The 17894-nt window shown below is 40.7% G+C and overlaps 2 protein-coding genes across 9 annotated transcripts in view; one reads left to right on the forward strand and one right to left on the reverse strand.

The window, feature by feature from the left end:
• Positions 1–6496, reverse strand: part of SUPT3H (SPT3 homolog, SAGA and STAGA complex component) — a 279344-nt gene extending 272848 nt beyond the window's left edge. The window contains exon 1 of the mRNA XM_050710007.1: positions 6165–6496. Coding sequence (XP_050565964.1) covers positions 6165–6371 — 207 coding nt within the window. The 5' untranslated portion in view covers positions 6372–6496. The remainder of the gene's footprint in view (positions 1–6164) is intronic.
• Positions 1–17894, forward strand: part of RUNX2 (RUNX family transcription factor 2) — a 220173-nt gene that overhangs the window by 36629 nt on the left and 165650 nt on the right. The gene's annotated exons all lie outside the window — the stretch shown is intronic.

Genomic DNA, 17894 nt, shown 5'->3' on the forward strand with positions numbered 1-17894 from the left:
CTTTGAGATTTTGTAAATTTTCTTATGTCTGTGACAGTGTATAGTATTTCTAAAAAAAAACACAGTAATCTTGCACAAATTCTCACAGTAAATACATTACTGTACATTTTATGATGACTTAATTCAAACATGCGTCCATTGTGGATACTGCACCAGTCTTCTTTTCTTGTCTTTCATAAATACCTTTTGCATATAACCCAAAACCATGCAAAAATTTAAAGACTGACACATTTTCATCTATAGAAATCCAAGCAAAACAGGTAGGAAATAAATGCCAAGATGACAATGAGTTAACACAAAATTAAAATGAACGGTTGTGTTTTCACACCCTCTACTTCAGAGCAATTAGGTTAACTAGTCTATTACCACCAAGGATTTTACTGCATACATGAGCTCACCAGCACACAAGAGAGCAGAAGATACAGCCTTCTAGGTTTGGAGATGTAAGAACTTCACTAACAAAAATCTGATTTCCTGTAGTTAATTCATTTCTTAAAAAAAAAAAAAATGTAAACCCTGTTGAACACATGCAAGACTGGCTTTGTAAGTGTATGATGAAAAAATTTAAACATAGTCAAATGCTGGAGTACATATATTGTTTCACTGATCACCCGCTCCTCCAGTAGCATGGAATAACTCAAAGTTAAAAACCTATTAAGTTTCCCTGAGTTGTTCAAGCAGGCTGGAACCAGAAACGGTCTCAAGCAAAAGGTCTCAGATAAGTACAATGCCTAGATAACCTAGAATTTGCAGGAACTATTCAAAGTGTGTAACAAAATTCCTTTATCAGCCCCTAACTCGTCCAGGTCCACCAAGTGACAAACAACTTGCTGTGTAACAAATAAAAAAATAAGCAATAGGGCGAACAGCTTCCAAATTCCCTAAAAAACAGCCTCTTAAAAGCCAAGCAGATAAAGCAAAGGCAGAAACGTTTCAGGAACAGCCCGATCAAATGCAGGACTAGAAGTATGTGGGCAGGCAGCGATACATCTGCGTCAGGTCTGCACACAATAATATTGTTCAAAGCTAGGGATGCAATATGAGCTTTCTTCCATTTTTTTAATTACTCAACAAAGTATCACAAAGTGGAATGCACGCACTATCCATGCTAAGGATAACACATTACATCTGCTATTGCTGCTTCCTTTTATTACCTGATAGACTTGATTCCTACGATAGCTTCACTTTAAAGTGAATAACCGAATGAAATATTCATCTGATAGCTGTCAAGGTGCTGCCCAAATTTTGTCACCCAGACAAATCAGCATCTCATTTTTAACCTTGACACTCTTTCTTGGAGCAAAACATGTTCAGAAAGCCCCCAAGAATACAAAGAACACAACTGAACGTCATTCTCCCCCTTTACCTTTAAAAGGCCACTCAGTCATTCGTTCCCATTTAGAAATGAAACACGAAGCACGTATGCCTGAAAACGAACAGTAAAACAAATCTTCAAATACATGTACCCACTGGTTTTGCCCCAGAGATTAAGCTGTATCATATCGATCTTATCTTTACGACTGTCCTGTTCCACATTCCTAGAGAGAAAATAATCCGAAATGTTCATTTCCACGCCTGATAAGAATTTATCTTTGTGTATTAATTTTATTGAAGCCCTTAGATGAAAGCAATGAACAAGCACAACTCTCTCTCACTAACTTTGTAGAGAAAGAAAGCCGCAAACCTACTACAGACTAAAGCACAACCTGATTCAGTTACACTGTAACCACTGCATTTGACTAGAAATGACTCTATGTGCTCATATTTTAAGCTATTATTTGTCCATCCATGAGTTAAACATGACAGTTATTTAAGCCTTTTCAGAAACAGACCACAGAATGGCCTGGACTACTGAAAGAATACTAATACCCAGATGTAACTATTTTATATAAGATTGAGAAACATACAGCATAATCTTACATCAGAGGTATGTCTCCACATCTGGAGATGTTTACAAATGCTTCTCTCAGAGCTTCTAACTGAAGTCTAATCAGAGCTCTGTCCTTCCCCAGAAGTGAATTTTTTTTTTACCAAGAAGTCAGGGAAAGTTAATCTAATGTATATGCTCACCTCCCCCTGAACCGAATGCGCAGCACATTTGCAGAAATCTGCCACTTCTGGCAGTTCGTGGCACTGCAAATAAACACCAATGACTTCTTCCCTCCTGTGGACACCAAATTTCCACAGCTTCCAGAATCCAGCTCTTGTAACCATAACTTTGCACTAGCGATAGTTTTTTTTCGTTTCTCCAAAATGCATTATTCTGGCAGTACTGTGAATCTTCTGTACTAGTTATTTAATTATTGTATAGACTTGCAATTTAATGACCGGGACCTTCCTGCAGTAACCCCTGCCAAATTTCAGCGTGAAGCAACCAAAGCATGCTTGCACGCCCTGTGATAAGAACTGGCTTTGAATCTTTGGAACTGACATACACAACTCCAGCACACAAAGAACTGACCCCAACCTGTAATTTACTCAATAGTTTGCTTTTCCTGAAGAGCAAAACATCCATCTATGAACACGCAGACCTCAACCCAGTTCTACCAGTATGCTTTACTGCTCTTTGGCCAACAAGCAAGTCCATCAGCCATCACGGCTCCCATCTGCCGTCACTTCCATCTAGAGTAACTTCAGTTTTAAGGTTTCATGAACGCAGCTGGATTCTCTGTAAAGCAATATCAACTTTACTGCCTTCTAGCAACAGCTTTAAATTATACTTTCCTCTGTAGAATTTCTCTTTCCAAATCTTTCTTTCCCGTACCTCCAACTGCTCAACTCCTTTCAAGATGGCATTTTCTTCCCAACCCGTCACATTGATCCTCCCCTTTAACATCACCCTGAACTATCTTTAATTCTCTATTTGGAGTATAATTAGAATCATTTTGTGATATAGTTGACCCTGACCTTAGCCAAATACTCTGGCATATGAACTTTTTCATACTTTGCCCCATTACTGCCCTCAAGCATATCACAAATTCCTAATGAAGCAACAGAAGTCAAGTACATAGCTGAGATTGTAAGATTTTTTCTGGTTTTACCGTTGACCTGTTCCTCTCCTTTCTGAGATCAACGCTTGCCATCATTAATTTAAATTCCCTAAAGCAGAAAACGCTTACCTCTGCTGTTATTTATTTGCACAACACCCAGTACAAAGAAAAAGAAAATGATAACAGCCACAGCTTCAATGTAAATGACAGTCATTAACAGTTAGTAATATTCATGGGTTTAGTTTAATATAAACTTAGTTCCTAAGAAGTAGGTCTAACAGTTGCAAACACTAGGTCTAGTGGTAAGTCAGTAACATCGCCTTCCAGAAATTTCACAATCACAGATGATTTCTGATAGATTTCTGCTGAAACATATTTCTTTCTTGAAAACACACATTTCTCCTCATTATTAAGTGTATCATTTTTAAAAGCTCTTAAATATCAAGTGAGATATCTAATATGATTTACATGGGAGATGTTAGCCAGATTCAGGCCAACACCTAGGTGCTTCAGATTCCCCCTTCCAGGCAAGCTCTTGGCCTCTTTTTGCCATTACTGTTACTTCTCCTATGGCAGTACAGCAAACTGTGCGAGCTAGAAACTTTACAGTTGACTCTGTGAATACCTGATTGTAATCAAATACAGTACTTCAAACGTATGCAAAATACATGGGTAGTGAAAAGCCAAAACTTATTTATAAATAGAACTTTATACTGCATTAGCTTGCAGATGAACACTTACTAAGGGTAGTTCAAGTTAATAATGATTACATGTAGCACTATGAATGCCAAGCATCCCAGACACAAATTACAGATCTAATCAATAATGTTTTCAGTACCTTTGACACGCAGCTTTCTGCTCAGCCCCCAGTAAGCTCATAACTGAGTCACTGCTGCCTGGTTCCATGAGAACATGAGGCCTAACCAGCTTCCTTTTCTTTACGTACTTGATATATCTACACTTTTGGGTATTTCACAACTGCAGTAAGAGCGTCAACTCAATTAGTTTCTATGGCATAATCATGGTGTGTGGGTTTGGCCCCATGCCTTAAAACACCCTTGCAATAATGACCTAGAAATACACTGTCTAGCTGGTCTCACAGCTTGAGGGCATCACAGCAGAAGGGCAATAACAACACCAACAGCATTCAGTGTCACCTTAGACTATTATATAGTAAGTAATTCTTCAAACATTTGTAGCTTACTAAATAATAGCTTGCTTATGCTGACAAGTTTTTAATTGACTAATCAAATTTCAGACAGCTCCATTCTATGTTATTCACCATTAAGTCCCTGAGAATAATTCAGTTGGTTATGACACTCGGAGGCTTAGAAAATAATCTAAAGGCCACTGAATCCTGTTAAACCTAAGGCCATGTTTCCAAATCCATATATTCAAAACCTGTGAGTAAAGAGCCACTAAAGCACAGACGGATTTCTCATTTACTGCTCCAAAGTCATGTCTCTGAGATTTCCTGCTCCTGGCTTTTTAGCATATTCTGGTTAGATGTCAACCTTTTCTCCAGAATCAACACAGCTTCCTGTACGTAAATGAAACATAACAACTTTGTACATTCACAAGACTCAGAGACAGGGCTTTCAGAAAGCCATACAAACTGGAAATGCTGCTTGCAATATCAGCATTCATATCTATACAGCAACAATACAAAGGACAAGAAGTAACCAAAATAAAATCTGATTTGCATATTAGTAACATGCAAGTATGAGCCAGTGCAAGGTCCATCAAAGTTAACAGAAAGAATGACACCGCCTTCCATGTCGTTTGGATCTGGCCAACAAAAAGAAAAATATGTAAAAGGGATGAAAAGGAGGGTGCACTGCACCCTGCCAAGTAAGCCAGCACCGCACTGGGTGCAGTGCCTTAAGTCAAAAGGAAAGAGAGGCCTGCACCAAGAAAGAGAATGACGTGGGAGTCAGATCAAAGACTTCAAAAGAAAGTTTAAGCATATCATCAACAGAACTGAAAACCTGGAAACAGGTTCACTCTGAGGAAATCTGATGTCTCACAATAAGCCATTAACACTAACGCCACACAGCAAACTTGGTAATCCGCAATGTCAGGTTCTTGCCTCCCCTTCGCATACACAGTAATAAATATTTTGCATGTGTATTGCTTTGCATTCATAGACTGCAAAGAATTCATTTGTATAATTTCTAGGAACTTATAAGCAGTTGATCGGTACATAGGACATGAAAATATAGTTAGCAAATAATAAAACCACTTAAAGTCTACACAGAGAAGTATTCTTTCATAGCAGCAGTTATCCCTAGGTTTTAGCATTTAACAGTAACTTCTGCACAGACTAATAAATTCCATAAGGAATATTACAAGATTTCTATCAACAAACCACCATGCCTGTTTATGCAAAATAAACAAAACCCACTCCTTCCAGAGAAATATTACAAACGCCTGACATTTCACAGCATCAGAGAGACAAGAAATAATTTCTACCCCACAGCAGGCAGCATATGTATGGCAGGCCAGAGTCCAACCTGGGTTACATAATCTTAAATTTACAATAAAAAAAAAAAATCCAGAACCATCTTCCAACTTAGCTAGAGGACAACCAAAGCGACAAGGCAGGGTGCAACGACCACACAGGCCACAAGCGATGCAAGAGCAGAGCGAGGGCTGCTGGCTGCAGCCTCCCAGCTGCGGCAGTCCCAGGGTCTGGCACTTTTTTGTGAAGCACCGAGGGGCTGCGGAGCTGGGAGGGAGCTGGCAGCCGGGTACCAGCCCTCACCACAGCCCTGGCTGAAGGCAGGACCCCTTCTGAGCATCTCGGCTCTGGCAGCAGCACAGGAGGCTTTCTGCGGAGGAAAAACCCTTCGTGCCCGGGCTGCTCGCCACCGAGCCCGGCGGTGGTCGCACGGGGCACCCTGTGCTGCTCGCACCTCGCCCAGCAAGACCTGGGAAATGTTAAAAATCCCTGCACACCCCCGGGGTTAGCAGCGACCTCCCAGCCCACAGGCAACGCAACCCCCCCTCCCCCCCCCAAAAAAAAAAAAAAAAAAAACACCCCACAACCCCCCCGCCCGGCAGCGAGGTTAATATTCCTAAAGGCCCCCCCCAAGGAGCGACCCTGCTTAGTTAGTCGGTTAACAGCAAGGCATCGTTTGCTTGCTTTTGCTGGTGACTCACTCAAAGGCTCACCCCCGGGGATGGATGGATGGATGGATGGATGGATGGTTGGATGGAGGAGGAGGAGGCTGAGGTGTGCGGGGGGGGGGGGGGAGAAGGAAGGAAGGTAGGAGCAGCCTGGCTTGGTGGTGCCCAGTCCCCCCCCCGTGTGCTGCTGTCCGAAACAGGAAAGCGAGGGAGAGGAACTGAACCTCGTCCCTTCCCCTCTAGGCACTGCATGAACCAAGGAGAGAAAAGAGTAGGGCGAAAAGTGGGGCTAATATCTCTTCCCCCCCCCCCCCCCCCAGCAGCAGCAGCCGCAGCAGCCGCTCTCCGGCGCAGGGCTGCCAGGGGGGGAAAATGGCGCCGCCCGCGGGGGAGGGGCCGGTTCCGCCACACAGCGGCCGCCACCGCCTCCATCTGCTGTGTGGCAGCCGCGGCCTCCCAGGGCGAGGGGTGGGACCGGGGAGGAGCTGGCCGCCGATGGGATCCTTCCCTCGGCAGGCTCCGGGCCGGTTTCTTCGGCAGCCGCTGGGTTTCTTTCCTCCCTCCTCCGCCGCCTCTTCCTGCCCGCCGCCGCCGCTCCGCTCAGCCGCTTTCTCGCCCGTCCGCCTCGGGCAGGTGCGGCCTGGCGGCTGAGGGAGGGTTTTGGGGGTGCTCTCGGTCTTAAAAGACCGAGGAGGCTTTGGGGAGAAGAGGCTGGTTCCCCCCGGAGCTTGTATTTATACGGGTGTTTGGGTTGCTGCCTCAGTCAGGTAGCGCTCCGCTCCTGGCTCCGCTGTGACAGCGCCGTAAAGACGTGTGGAAATAGCAGTGTTTTCACCTCATGGAGTAAAACAGCAAAATGAGGGCAAATGAGCTTTTACCTGTAGATCCTTACTACAATGTAACACGTACTACAACAATACTGTGGTAGTTTAATGTGTTGAGGTATCTTCCACATACAAGCAGGGCCTGTTTTCCGTGTGTCACAGCAATAGCTCCTTTCCTCCTCCTGTACTCTCTCAATCCAGCAGGCAGGTGAAGGGCATGACTAAGAGACACCTAGGCTTTTAATCTTTTCTTTTTTCTTTTAACCATCCTTGACACCTCATGATTGTGGGGTTTTGTGCATTCAGTTCAGTCATTCCACTCATCTGCCAGGTTTGTCAGGAGACTGGCTAATTTGTACCGTCGCATAACCTGGATTTACTACATGTGACCAACAGAGGCACGCTGAGTAATTGTTAGTACTTTGTCTTATTCATGATGTGTGCAAAAATCTTGCGTTTCAGAAGGTTTGCGGGGAGAATAACAGCCAAAGGTACAGTCTAAGTCTTCTGCTGTGCCCTGGCCAGTTCATATTGAATTCACACTGCTGCCACACACTAAACAATCCCCGAACCATTCAGTCCCTAGGGCTCTGTTCTGGTGGCCTCCTCTGTTCCTGCCTCCCACATCAGCACTAGGAAGACGAGGCGATTCTGCTGCTCGCTGCTCTCCGTTTGTTGCTTGTGATTATAAAAGTAAAGCTGATACCAGCCTAACCACTGACAGCAGCAGGGCAAAACACCAAGCAGCTAAGATAACATCCTAGAGAACAAGAGGCCTCACGCTGCTGATTCTTGCACTTACAGCAAATTCTAGCTCTTGCTGCAAGGAGGATGACCTGAACTGTTCCATCCTATTACACATTTTAAAAACATCTGGACAACCCCAGCTAAAACAGGGTTACTGATAAGCATTTTCCTGGCCAAAAGGAAAATCAAAGTATTCTGTCAAGTTATGAAAGATGCTGCAGTCTTTCATGAGACAGCTCAAGTCTTTAGCCAAATTCTGTGATTTGCCAAAACCTTACATTAAAGTGAGGAAGGCAAGGCAGCATATTGCTGGTATTTCTATGATATGCACCATGCATATCTTTACATATATCCGAATTGGTAAGACGGACTAATGTGAAAACACAGAAGTTAGAGAAGTTACTATGCCAATTCCTTGTGGTAATTTTAATAAGGTAGTTACTGTGATAATATGGTTTAGTATGTCCAATGTGAACTACATAATTTCCAGGAGCTTGAATAGAAGAAATGAAACTTGGTGAGGTGCCTGAAAAAGCACTGAAAGAACTTTTACTGACAAATTTTGTTGCTGTGCAAAACGCTCTTGCTCACAGTGAGAGGTTACTGGCTATGAAGTGGTTTAAATTAGAGTCCAGCGATGGGCTGGGCTGATGAAAGAACGTTACCTGTGTTGCCGTGTCTATAGGTGATAACTTCTGGCAGAGCAGATGAGCAAGGCAGGTACTTACTGGTTATGAAATCTTAAATCAATACCAAAAAAAATAGTAGAAGACAGTAGGAAAGAGGACTGAGGAACACTATGTCCCTTATAGTACTGTGTGCTTGTGTAGTTGGTAAAGTGCTGTAGCTGCTCCATAATCGAGTCAGAATTCTTATGAAACTTCATAGAGATGAGAGAAAAACCTGATCAAGCTTTTGTTATGCATTACATAGAACCAAAAAAGGGCACAAACAGAATTATTTTTCCTTTTCAGGTCACCTTTCAGATCATAAGGTCATTATAAACTGTCTCAGCACTTTTACAAACTGGAGTCTGCTCAAACCATAATGCTTACAAAGTTTCTCTTTGAATAGGCCCGATTTTCTCTGTCATTTGTTTTCACTTTTATTTCTCTGCAGAACATAAAAAGTCAGAAAAAGATTTTATTTTCCCCTACATAGCATATAATTTACATCAATCATCCCAGGAGGTCAGTACCACTGGGGTGTCATTTAAATACAATGAATATAAAGTAATGAAGCTCTTGCTGGAGTGGATGGCCACAATTCTCGGAGAAAGAGAGAGAAAGAGTTTCCAAAGCATGTGGAGAAAACACAACGGGAGACCGAGTGAATTCATCACACCACAAAAATGTCTCCATCCTGTCGACAAAGTCATTAAAGGAAAATGAACCATTGTTACTCTAGACGCTTGCATTCCTTTGGCATAATAACTTCAGTATAGAAGCATTCGTGCAAAGAGAATTTGCACACACAAGAGAAAAAAAAATTAATCTATTTAAAAAAGAGTGTATCCAGATTATGTAATGAAAGAAATCCTCCATGCTCCAAAGAAGAGATGGAGCCTCTGCAGAAGCCACAACTAATAAGGAACCGTACGCAGTGGTACAGGGTGGTTTCTTTTCCTCCTGCCAACAAGTCAAAGTAAATGCCAACATGGACTATTCTTTTCTGATAACCCACAAATTACGTTCTCCTTTAATTACACAAATGTTTCTACCCTCAGTTGATCCATAGCCATCCTGGTTTTTAAGATCCCTTGTTGAGATTTCCGCAGTACCATTTCCCCTTTCATATTCATTTACTTTCAATATTTTTTCAGTCTCCATAAAAGCAATCTTTGAGGAATGAAGGGATTAGAAAGGTTTACTGTGTACAATTTTATGTAATTCCCTGGCAAAGGGTGTCCAAATGAGAGAAAGTGTCACGTGCATACAGTAAATCATAGCACATACCGGTTCTAGATAATAAGTTGTACTTCTGCAGGTCTGCCGAAAAGAGAAAAGAAACACCAATATAAAGTGAACCATCATGCAACTCTTGGTTAAAAAAAAAAAAAAAAAAAAGCTGCAGCAAAAATCATTCCCTATATTTTAAATTATTCCATGGTATGGCAAAGTCTTAATTGTTATACACGTTAAAACAGAAACATGCTAATTAAATTATCACATTTATTGTCAAAACTATATAGGAATGCAATACATAGAAAGCCCCTTCCGTTATATTATACTATATTATTTATTTAATAGAAGAGCACTGAGTTGATTTAAGGAAACACTGAAAGGGAAATCTGTCCTTTACTTTTTGTAACTGCACTGGAACAGGGAACGTGCTCAAAAAATGAGCAGAGCACTACGGAGGAAACGTATGCCAGCAAACACCAAATCATACCTGTTAATTACAACAAATATGCTTGCAGACAACAGCAAGCATGCTATTTATCCATCATTTACAACCACTGAAGTGTCAGGATTGAATTGGCTTGCTGGCAACTGTCCCAATTAATTGGGCGTGCTATTTATTAGGGTGCTGATTAAAGTGTACTCTGCAATATAATAGTCGAGTATGAAGTTGCCAACTCTTATTCACTCCTGGCTCATATGGATAAAAGCAGGAGAGTAGATGAGCACAATATGAAAATAATGATGTATTCTGTGCCAAAATGGATTTGAGGCAACTCCAATGCTTGGAAATTAAAGATCTGGAGGAACAGAATTAGGTAGCATCATGAGCTTGAAGATAGAAGTTTGTGAAGTGTAATCCAGTTTTGATGAAGAGCTTCAATCTGTAATGGTCATTTCGCACACATGTTCACGCTCCTCTCAGAAGCCAACGCCATGAGCACATCCTCATGCAAGCAGCATGCTAAAGAAATAGCAAATAGGATAAAAGCAGAGTTTTGTTCCTGACTGATCTGTGTGAATTCACTTGAAGAAAAGCTGCTGGGGGGTCCTGTTCCCTGCTACCGACTCCTTCAGCCAGCCCAATCAACCGCCCTAACTGAAAGAGTCTTTTAAATAACTCTGGTTTATTGTACACTGTTCAAAACCATGGCTTCCACAAGAGAGGTTAGGAGTTTCCACACACAATCAAGGAAACTTACGCTAATAATTTTATGTATTATCTGAAGTAACGCTTGGGGTTTGATCCCAGCCAAGATAACCAGCAGAGCAAACCAAAATCATGATTTGTACCAGCAAAGAATTTCTTGGTTCTGGATTGTTCATAACTTACCTCGTTAGCTCTGATGCAAAACCCGAGTGCAAGGCCCAACTTTCCATGATTTAGTAACAGACTTTGAAGCCTGCACACGCTTCTTGTTCCTACCTACTTCTTACAACGGCCACAGCATTTCGGCACGTCCTGCATTGCACCTCTGCAGCCAGAAGTACTCAAGGGTGACCTCTGTGATTACAGAGCTGCAGCCCAGAGCCGGTTCTGTCCTAAATAGAAATTAAGTCAAAGAAATTAAGGCAAAGCTCCAATTCTCCCAAGCAAGGGGAGAAGCCGTGACTAGTAGCCAGAGATTCCCCTAGCTAGAGAGCAGGTAGTAGCCTTAGCTAAACATTGTCCCTCTGGATCTCAAGGAACTCAGTGAAGCAAAGCGACATGACGAGAGATTCATCACCCATGTAATTACCCCTGCTTATTAGTCCTGCCTGCCAACATTTAACTGGAACCACCTTACTGCACAAAAAGACAAGCGAAGTAGCTTTACTCTGGTGAACCAAAAGCACAGTGATTACTCTAACACCAGTACGTATTCTGGCAACTGTGATATCAGGTGTAGGTTTCAGTTTCAGCTGTAGTCCCCAGAAATTAGCTGTCTGCATGTGGGCTGTTTTAGGCTCCTATGATAGACAATGGAAACCCAGTCAATGTCAGTGCAAGCAAAAGACCAGCTCAGTTCATCCGAAAGTAGAGACCTATGTTTGGTCCTCAGAATTGCTCTCCAGAAGCCACTGACTGCATTTCTCTATGCCAAGTGCTCTGGGCGATGCTGTCTGGCCTCCACCTGCCTTTCCAAAGAGCAAATGGCCTCCCACAGGTCCTGACTCACGTGACAGCCCCATTTCTTAGGCAACCCGAAGCACCTCTAATGGCACTGGATACTTAAATTTAGGCAAGTGAATTGACCTTTGGATCTCTGTTGAGTATAATGGGAGCTTGAATGTGAACTTTTACATTGTAGACAACTAAATTTAGGTGTATGAACGTGGAACACAGCTCTCCTCCAGTTGTCATTTGTCCAAGGAAAATAGCGTTATATACAGTTATTGTTTAGTCATATTAGACATACAAATTAAAGCATTATGTTGCTCACAGAAAATTTGCAGGTTTCTGAGTCCTTTATATCCCTAACAAAAATACAGCTGGGGTCATTGTGGCATGGAGAGCAGGTGGGATCCTCAGGTTAACCATTTCCAAATTACATGTTTGGGTTAGTATGGGCTCCTGTCATTAGCCTTTGAAAGATAAGTGAGAATTAACCCGAACACTGAGCTTTCCTCTGCAGAGGAAATGTGAGCAGAGGAGGACATTAGTTCTTTCTGAATTGTGTATTAATATAATGAAAACTTCCAGAATCAGGTACATCCAAAACAGTAATTTTTTGAAATATAGGAATAGAGCCAGGAATTTGCATCACATTACTCCTGGATTGCAGAATAAATAACATCAGCCACAGGTTGCTAAGGATTTAATTTCCTCAACGTCCTGAAACAAATTAATGTTATTTGACCACGCAGAGCAGGTAGAATGCTGAGTTTATGGTTCCCCAAAACATTTTAGTCTTTAATGTGGGTGCCTGGTGGTGGTAATCTGTGTACATAAGATATCAGATACAAATGTATCAGAGAAACTTTTTTTTCTCTGAATAAATGTTTAAATATTTAGGGCCAAATTCCATTGCTAAACATATGAACACAGCTCTCTTTGAGTTCATTGGAGTTGTGTGTGTGTATCTAAGAGCAGAACTTGGCCCTTATGTTTTAGATTTTAGCACTAAGCTTCCAGTGTAAAATAACGTGTGATCTGTAACACACAGCAAAGTGGTAAGACCTACTTTTAAAGGGTACAATTACATGCTTCTGTCTTTCTTTTGGATAAGAAGCACTGCCTTCAGCAGAGCTCCTAAGAATACTCTTACCCCTTCTCTAGACAGTCTTTCTTTTGTTTATAAGGTGCTCTTTTGACAGCTTTGATCAGTTACGTAGCTGGGAAATGGAGTAGGATATGTTTTTATTTCTCTGCTACTTCTCTCCAATTTCCACTCTGCTAGTTTTGACTTAGCATCGTGACAGAAAATACAGAAGTATTTTAAAATACTCTTGGACTAATGAATTGGATATATATATTTTTTAATTATAAACAATTTAAGGTGTTGATTTTAAACTACAAGCAACGTGTTCAGATCAGCCAAGGGACATATCCGGTCACTCTTTCCAATGAACCAATATTACAGCTGAGATCAGCTGAAGCATTTTGCTGGGAATTGAGACAGAGTGCCAGTAAAGAAGTCCTGAATCTGAAGAAATTCTTTCCTTATTCTTGCTGTTTTCTTTGTTCCTCTATTACAAAGTACTTGTAAAGTATCTAGATTCTTGAGTGTCCATTTTATTTGTAAGTTCATTTGTACTTGTACAATCGTGTAGCATCCAGGACCAGGGAAGACAAAGAATGACTGTGTGGTACTTGTGCAATCTTGTGTGAAAGCCATAGGACATGCTGTCTGATAGAAACCTGTAGCAATGCCAAAAGAAGAGATAATGCCAGAAGAAAAGAAAAGAAAAGAAAAGAAAAGAAAAGAAAAGAAAAGAAAAGAAAAGAAAAGAAAAGAAAAGAGAAAGAAAGAAAGAAGGAAAGAAAGAAGGAAAGAAAGAAAGAAGGAAAGAAAGAAAGAAAAGAAAGAAAGAAAAAGAAAGAAAGAAAAAGAGAGAAAGAGAGAAAAAGAGAGAGAGAGAAAGAGAGAAAGAGAGAGAGAAAGAGAAAGAAAGAAAGAAAGAAAGAAAGAAAGAAAGAAAGAAAGAAAGAAAGAAAGAAAGAAAGAAAGAAACTTGAAATTCCTCAAAAACTACTCTTTCCCATCTTAAATATAGCTCTGGATTTTCTCATTATCAAAAAAATACTCTGACTGTTATCAACTCTGTGAGTGTACCGAACAGTTCATATATTTTAGAGGGCTTTCTGAAAGTCAGGTTCTTGTTGAGGATTAAAGTTTTTGAGAGATGGAAAGCTTTTGGAAGATTTCTTATGAATTTCACTGTCTATTTTAGATCCTTCTTCTGTGGCAATATGCTAATGCTAATGGCATCCAGCACAGTCGAGAAAGATCTTGCACAGTTTTAAAGCTTTACAGTTGCAATTATAAGTGAGAGCAAGCTGCTATGTTCCTTTAGTCTTTTTAAGTTCCTCCATAGATAGACAGACAGACAGACAGATAAAACAGTAATCCTTATGAAAATGTTGTTCCACTTCTGGTCAAAATACCATTTCATGGCATGCATTGCAAAGGTCAACTAGAAGTTGTTCCATACAAAATATCATCATATGTAATCAGGTTGAGAAAAACTTCTGCTTCAGTTTCCTTCCTTGTATGCTACCTGTTTCTTTGCCCAATTGTAGGAATAAATACCAAAGGAAAAGGAAATTTATATAATAACCCACTTCTTTCATGATGCTCCTGTGGAGTTGGTCAGTTAATAACAAGTATCTAAGAAGCAGAGATACTCAGTCTGGTCCAGTTTGATAAGTCAGTTTCCTATGCTTTTTCACGTAAGAGTACATAAGAGCAAATGGCATATGAAGTGTCTGCAGATTCAGCATTATGCATCATGTCATCAGCTTCATGTGAAGAGAATATTGATCACTTGCTTATAGCATAGGTGCTTTCTTCTACTAACTGTTCTATCAAAGTCATTTTTTCTTTAAATTTGACTGCATAATCTTAAAATTCATCCAGTTTGGATGATTGACTTGTGGCCTTGCATGTTGTATTTATGAAGATGACAAATAACACTGTATTAAAAAAGTGGTCATCATCGGATGTTCTGCAAGTATACGTTGGCAGAGAAAGTCTCAACCCATGTTGACGCTGTAGACTTTGCACTATCCTAGCCTTACTGAATTGTGCCTTTTCTACTGCTAGTATCTCAGAGCAGTAGGTTTGTGCTACCCCAGACAAATGATGTGTTTTTGGTGAGTGTTGTCAAAATGCCTGCCTGCTCTCCACTCATCTTGGAGTAGCGTTGAAACTGACTGCTCTTCCAATGTGGACAAAGCAACCAAGTTCAACACCTATTGTAACAAATTCTTTGATTTTGACTCTGTTTGCCTTCTTCAGGCAAGTTCTCCTGCGAGTCCTCAACAGGCATGATTTGCTACAGAAAGCAATGAACTTACCTGACCTTGTCCGCACAAGTGAGGCAACCACTTCTACTGCTGCTTCAGTGAACCTGAGGGTGGAAAACTATTTTTGACACCCCTTTTCAAAAACAGGTCATTTTTTCTAGAGAAAACAAAGCCCCAGTTACATTCCATAGCATATGTGCTGAAATACAATGGGGTGAGGTAAGGACATGGGATCATCACTCAGGGAGGCACTTACTAGTTTTAAACTCATAATGCTTTCACAGGTAGAATAGTGTTTACTAAAGATTGTATCAAAAATTCCAAATGTGATCAACTAAAGAAAATCAGCACATATATTGTATGCATATATCAAATTAGGCAGACATCACAAATATTGACAGTCCTGTTCTCCTCTCCCACCAGTGTAAATCAAGAGGTGGACAGTTGAAAGACACTTATGCATAAGAAACACTTTAGTATTTCAGAAAATATGATATAGAAACACTGCTGAAGTTCCCTCTCCTCACTTAATTTTCATGATTGTCTTGAATAGCTATGTCTCTAGTGGATCCAGAGCACAAAATGGAGAGGAAAGGAGCAGGGAAGGAGTGTAAGACAGGAGTTCAGGGTGGGCAGCCAGGAGAAGAGAAGTGTCTGTCCGATTCTAATTTACTCCAAGATATAGAGCAAACAGACTTGCAGACCAGACAGTTTTCAGACTTACCAAACATCTTGAACATACTGAGAGCTCTCTGTTTATTTCAGATGCATAAAACAACACAACTTGCCAGTAAATGCAACTAGGCATGCAAGTGTGTGCATGAAGATAACATATTAGTTACAAGAATTATAATTGTCCTATCATTATCTCTTCTTTCTTTCCCGAATCAGGGTGAACGTGCCATAATCTCTTAAGAATCTTATGATAAGTAAATGTCAGAAATGGCTTTTTTATTATTATTATTATTTTATTTGGAGCTGCCCACTGTCTATTTTAGACATAACATCACCCTTTGCTGTAGCCTTCCACATAAAAGCACCACGAACAGTAACGTCTCTAAGCAAGCATGAATGATTGGCTTGCAGAGTCTTTACCAAAAAGGGAGTTTGTTTACTCCACACAGGTCATAAATTTCGTTAGAAAAACTATCAGTGGCAATCTCCATGTGGTGTTTAGTAAACAGAGTTTTCCTCTGATTCCCTCAGTCCGTGTACTTCAATTGTTGAAAACAGTGGAACAGAGCCTTCTCACACCTAAAACTAAGAAATACTCCAGTTCTTTAAGTGGAAACGAAGAACTGAGAGACTTTACATATTCGTCAGCATTCAGACATAGAAATGGGAAAGGATAAGAGAACAATGCAAAGTAGCCAGTTACCTAAAGGCCTGCCTCCACTTCCCTTACGTGAAGCAGCACCATATTCCATGAAGGCTCCCATTGAAATCAATGGGACTGCAGGCAGAATAAGGCTTTTCTTTCTTACTTAGCAAGAAAGAAAAAAAAAAAAAAAAAGAGGGTGAGATCTGCCTTTTCATGTAATGGGCTTTTATCTGCTCAAAATCATGCTAACCTCAGGGTGCCAAGCACAGTGTGTTTGAAAGCTTTCCAAGGATGGGAAGAACTGCTGCATCTTCTCCACTACAAAGGGAAGCTTGGTAGGAATGAGAGCTGCTGTGGTCTTACAAGAAAGGTTTTGCCTCTGCTTTGCCCCCTCTAAGGACCTCTTACTTGTTCCTCCTGGATACTTCCAGGTTATAGCTTTTTATTATTATTATTACTATTATTATTGCTTAAATTAGGAAAATGTTTGACTGACTGACTTCACTATGAGTTTGGCATGAAAAGACAGAAGAATTTCTCTCTTGCTTTTCAATACATACGCATTTAATACATTAAATATTTATAAAAGAAACTTAAATAAATAACAGGTTTTGGTATTATATCACATAAGATCCTGTTGTCAGAATACTCCTAATATTCTGAGCTCAGAGAATCTTATTCACATTTGAAAGTCTAGTGTTAATTATTAAGATTTTAATTACTTGTGTTGCTTTTGGGGCCTGACCAGCATTCGAGACACATATCTTGAAACTTACCATAACTGAATTATGAAGTGCATTAGAACAGAAATGTCCAGAATTTGCACACGACTATTTTTCTTTTCTATCACTTCAAAACAGGCTATTTTAAAAAATCTGTAAAGAATTTTGACTTCTGAACTGACAGCATAAGCCAGATTTCAGCCTGGAAGGAATTTTTATGGTTGAATTATAGACTTCTAAAAGACACAATTTAAAACCGAACTGCTGACAGTCATTCTGATCATATTTTATAAGCTACCATTAACTAGGATGAGACCTTAAAGGAGGAATACATCCCGTATCTCGCTGCTGACTCTAGGGTTTCTTATCCTTCCCTCTAAAACATCTCGTGCAGCCTACTGTCAGGGAGAACAGCGGTCAGACGAGACTGACTACAGATCCAATCCAGTCTTGCGAGCCCGGTGCTGCTATGGAGGCTTTGCAGAATTTAGCTGCCAACTGCTCCGTCTGCACTGCGCACGCGCAGGAGAAAACCTCAACAATTTTCAGAAAGTTATAACTCAGCCAAGTTTGGGTGGATCCTTTTGGTCAAGGGCAACAAAAGGAACTTATCTGATTTTCTGTCCCTGCTCCTCTCTTCTTTGGTAAAACTTCCCGTTGCTGCTCTGGAATAGACACTGGGATGACTCTAAGAATGTTTAAACTTTGGTGAAACAATGTGCTTTGTCTTAACACTGCTCTAGAAAGCAACCGAAGTATTCCTGCTGGAAGGTTCCAAAAAAATTCAGCTCGAGGCAGACTCAGGATTGAA

This window comes from Cygnus atratus, chromosome 3 (genome assembly GCF_013377495.2).
Source record: "Cygnus atratus isolate AKBS03 ecotype Queensland, Australia chromosome 3, CAtr_DNAZoo_HiC_assembly, whole genome shotgun sequence".
In the NCBI taxonomy this organism is placed as follows: Eukaryota; Metazoa; Chordata; class Aves; order Anseriformes; family Anatidae; genus Cygnus; species Cygnus atratus.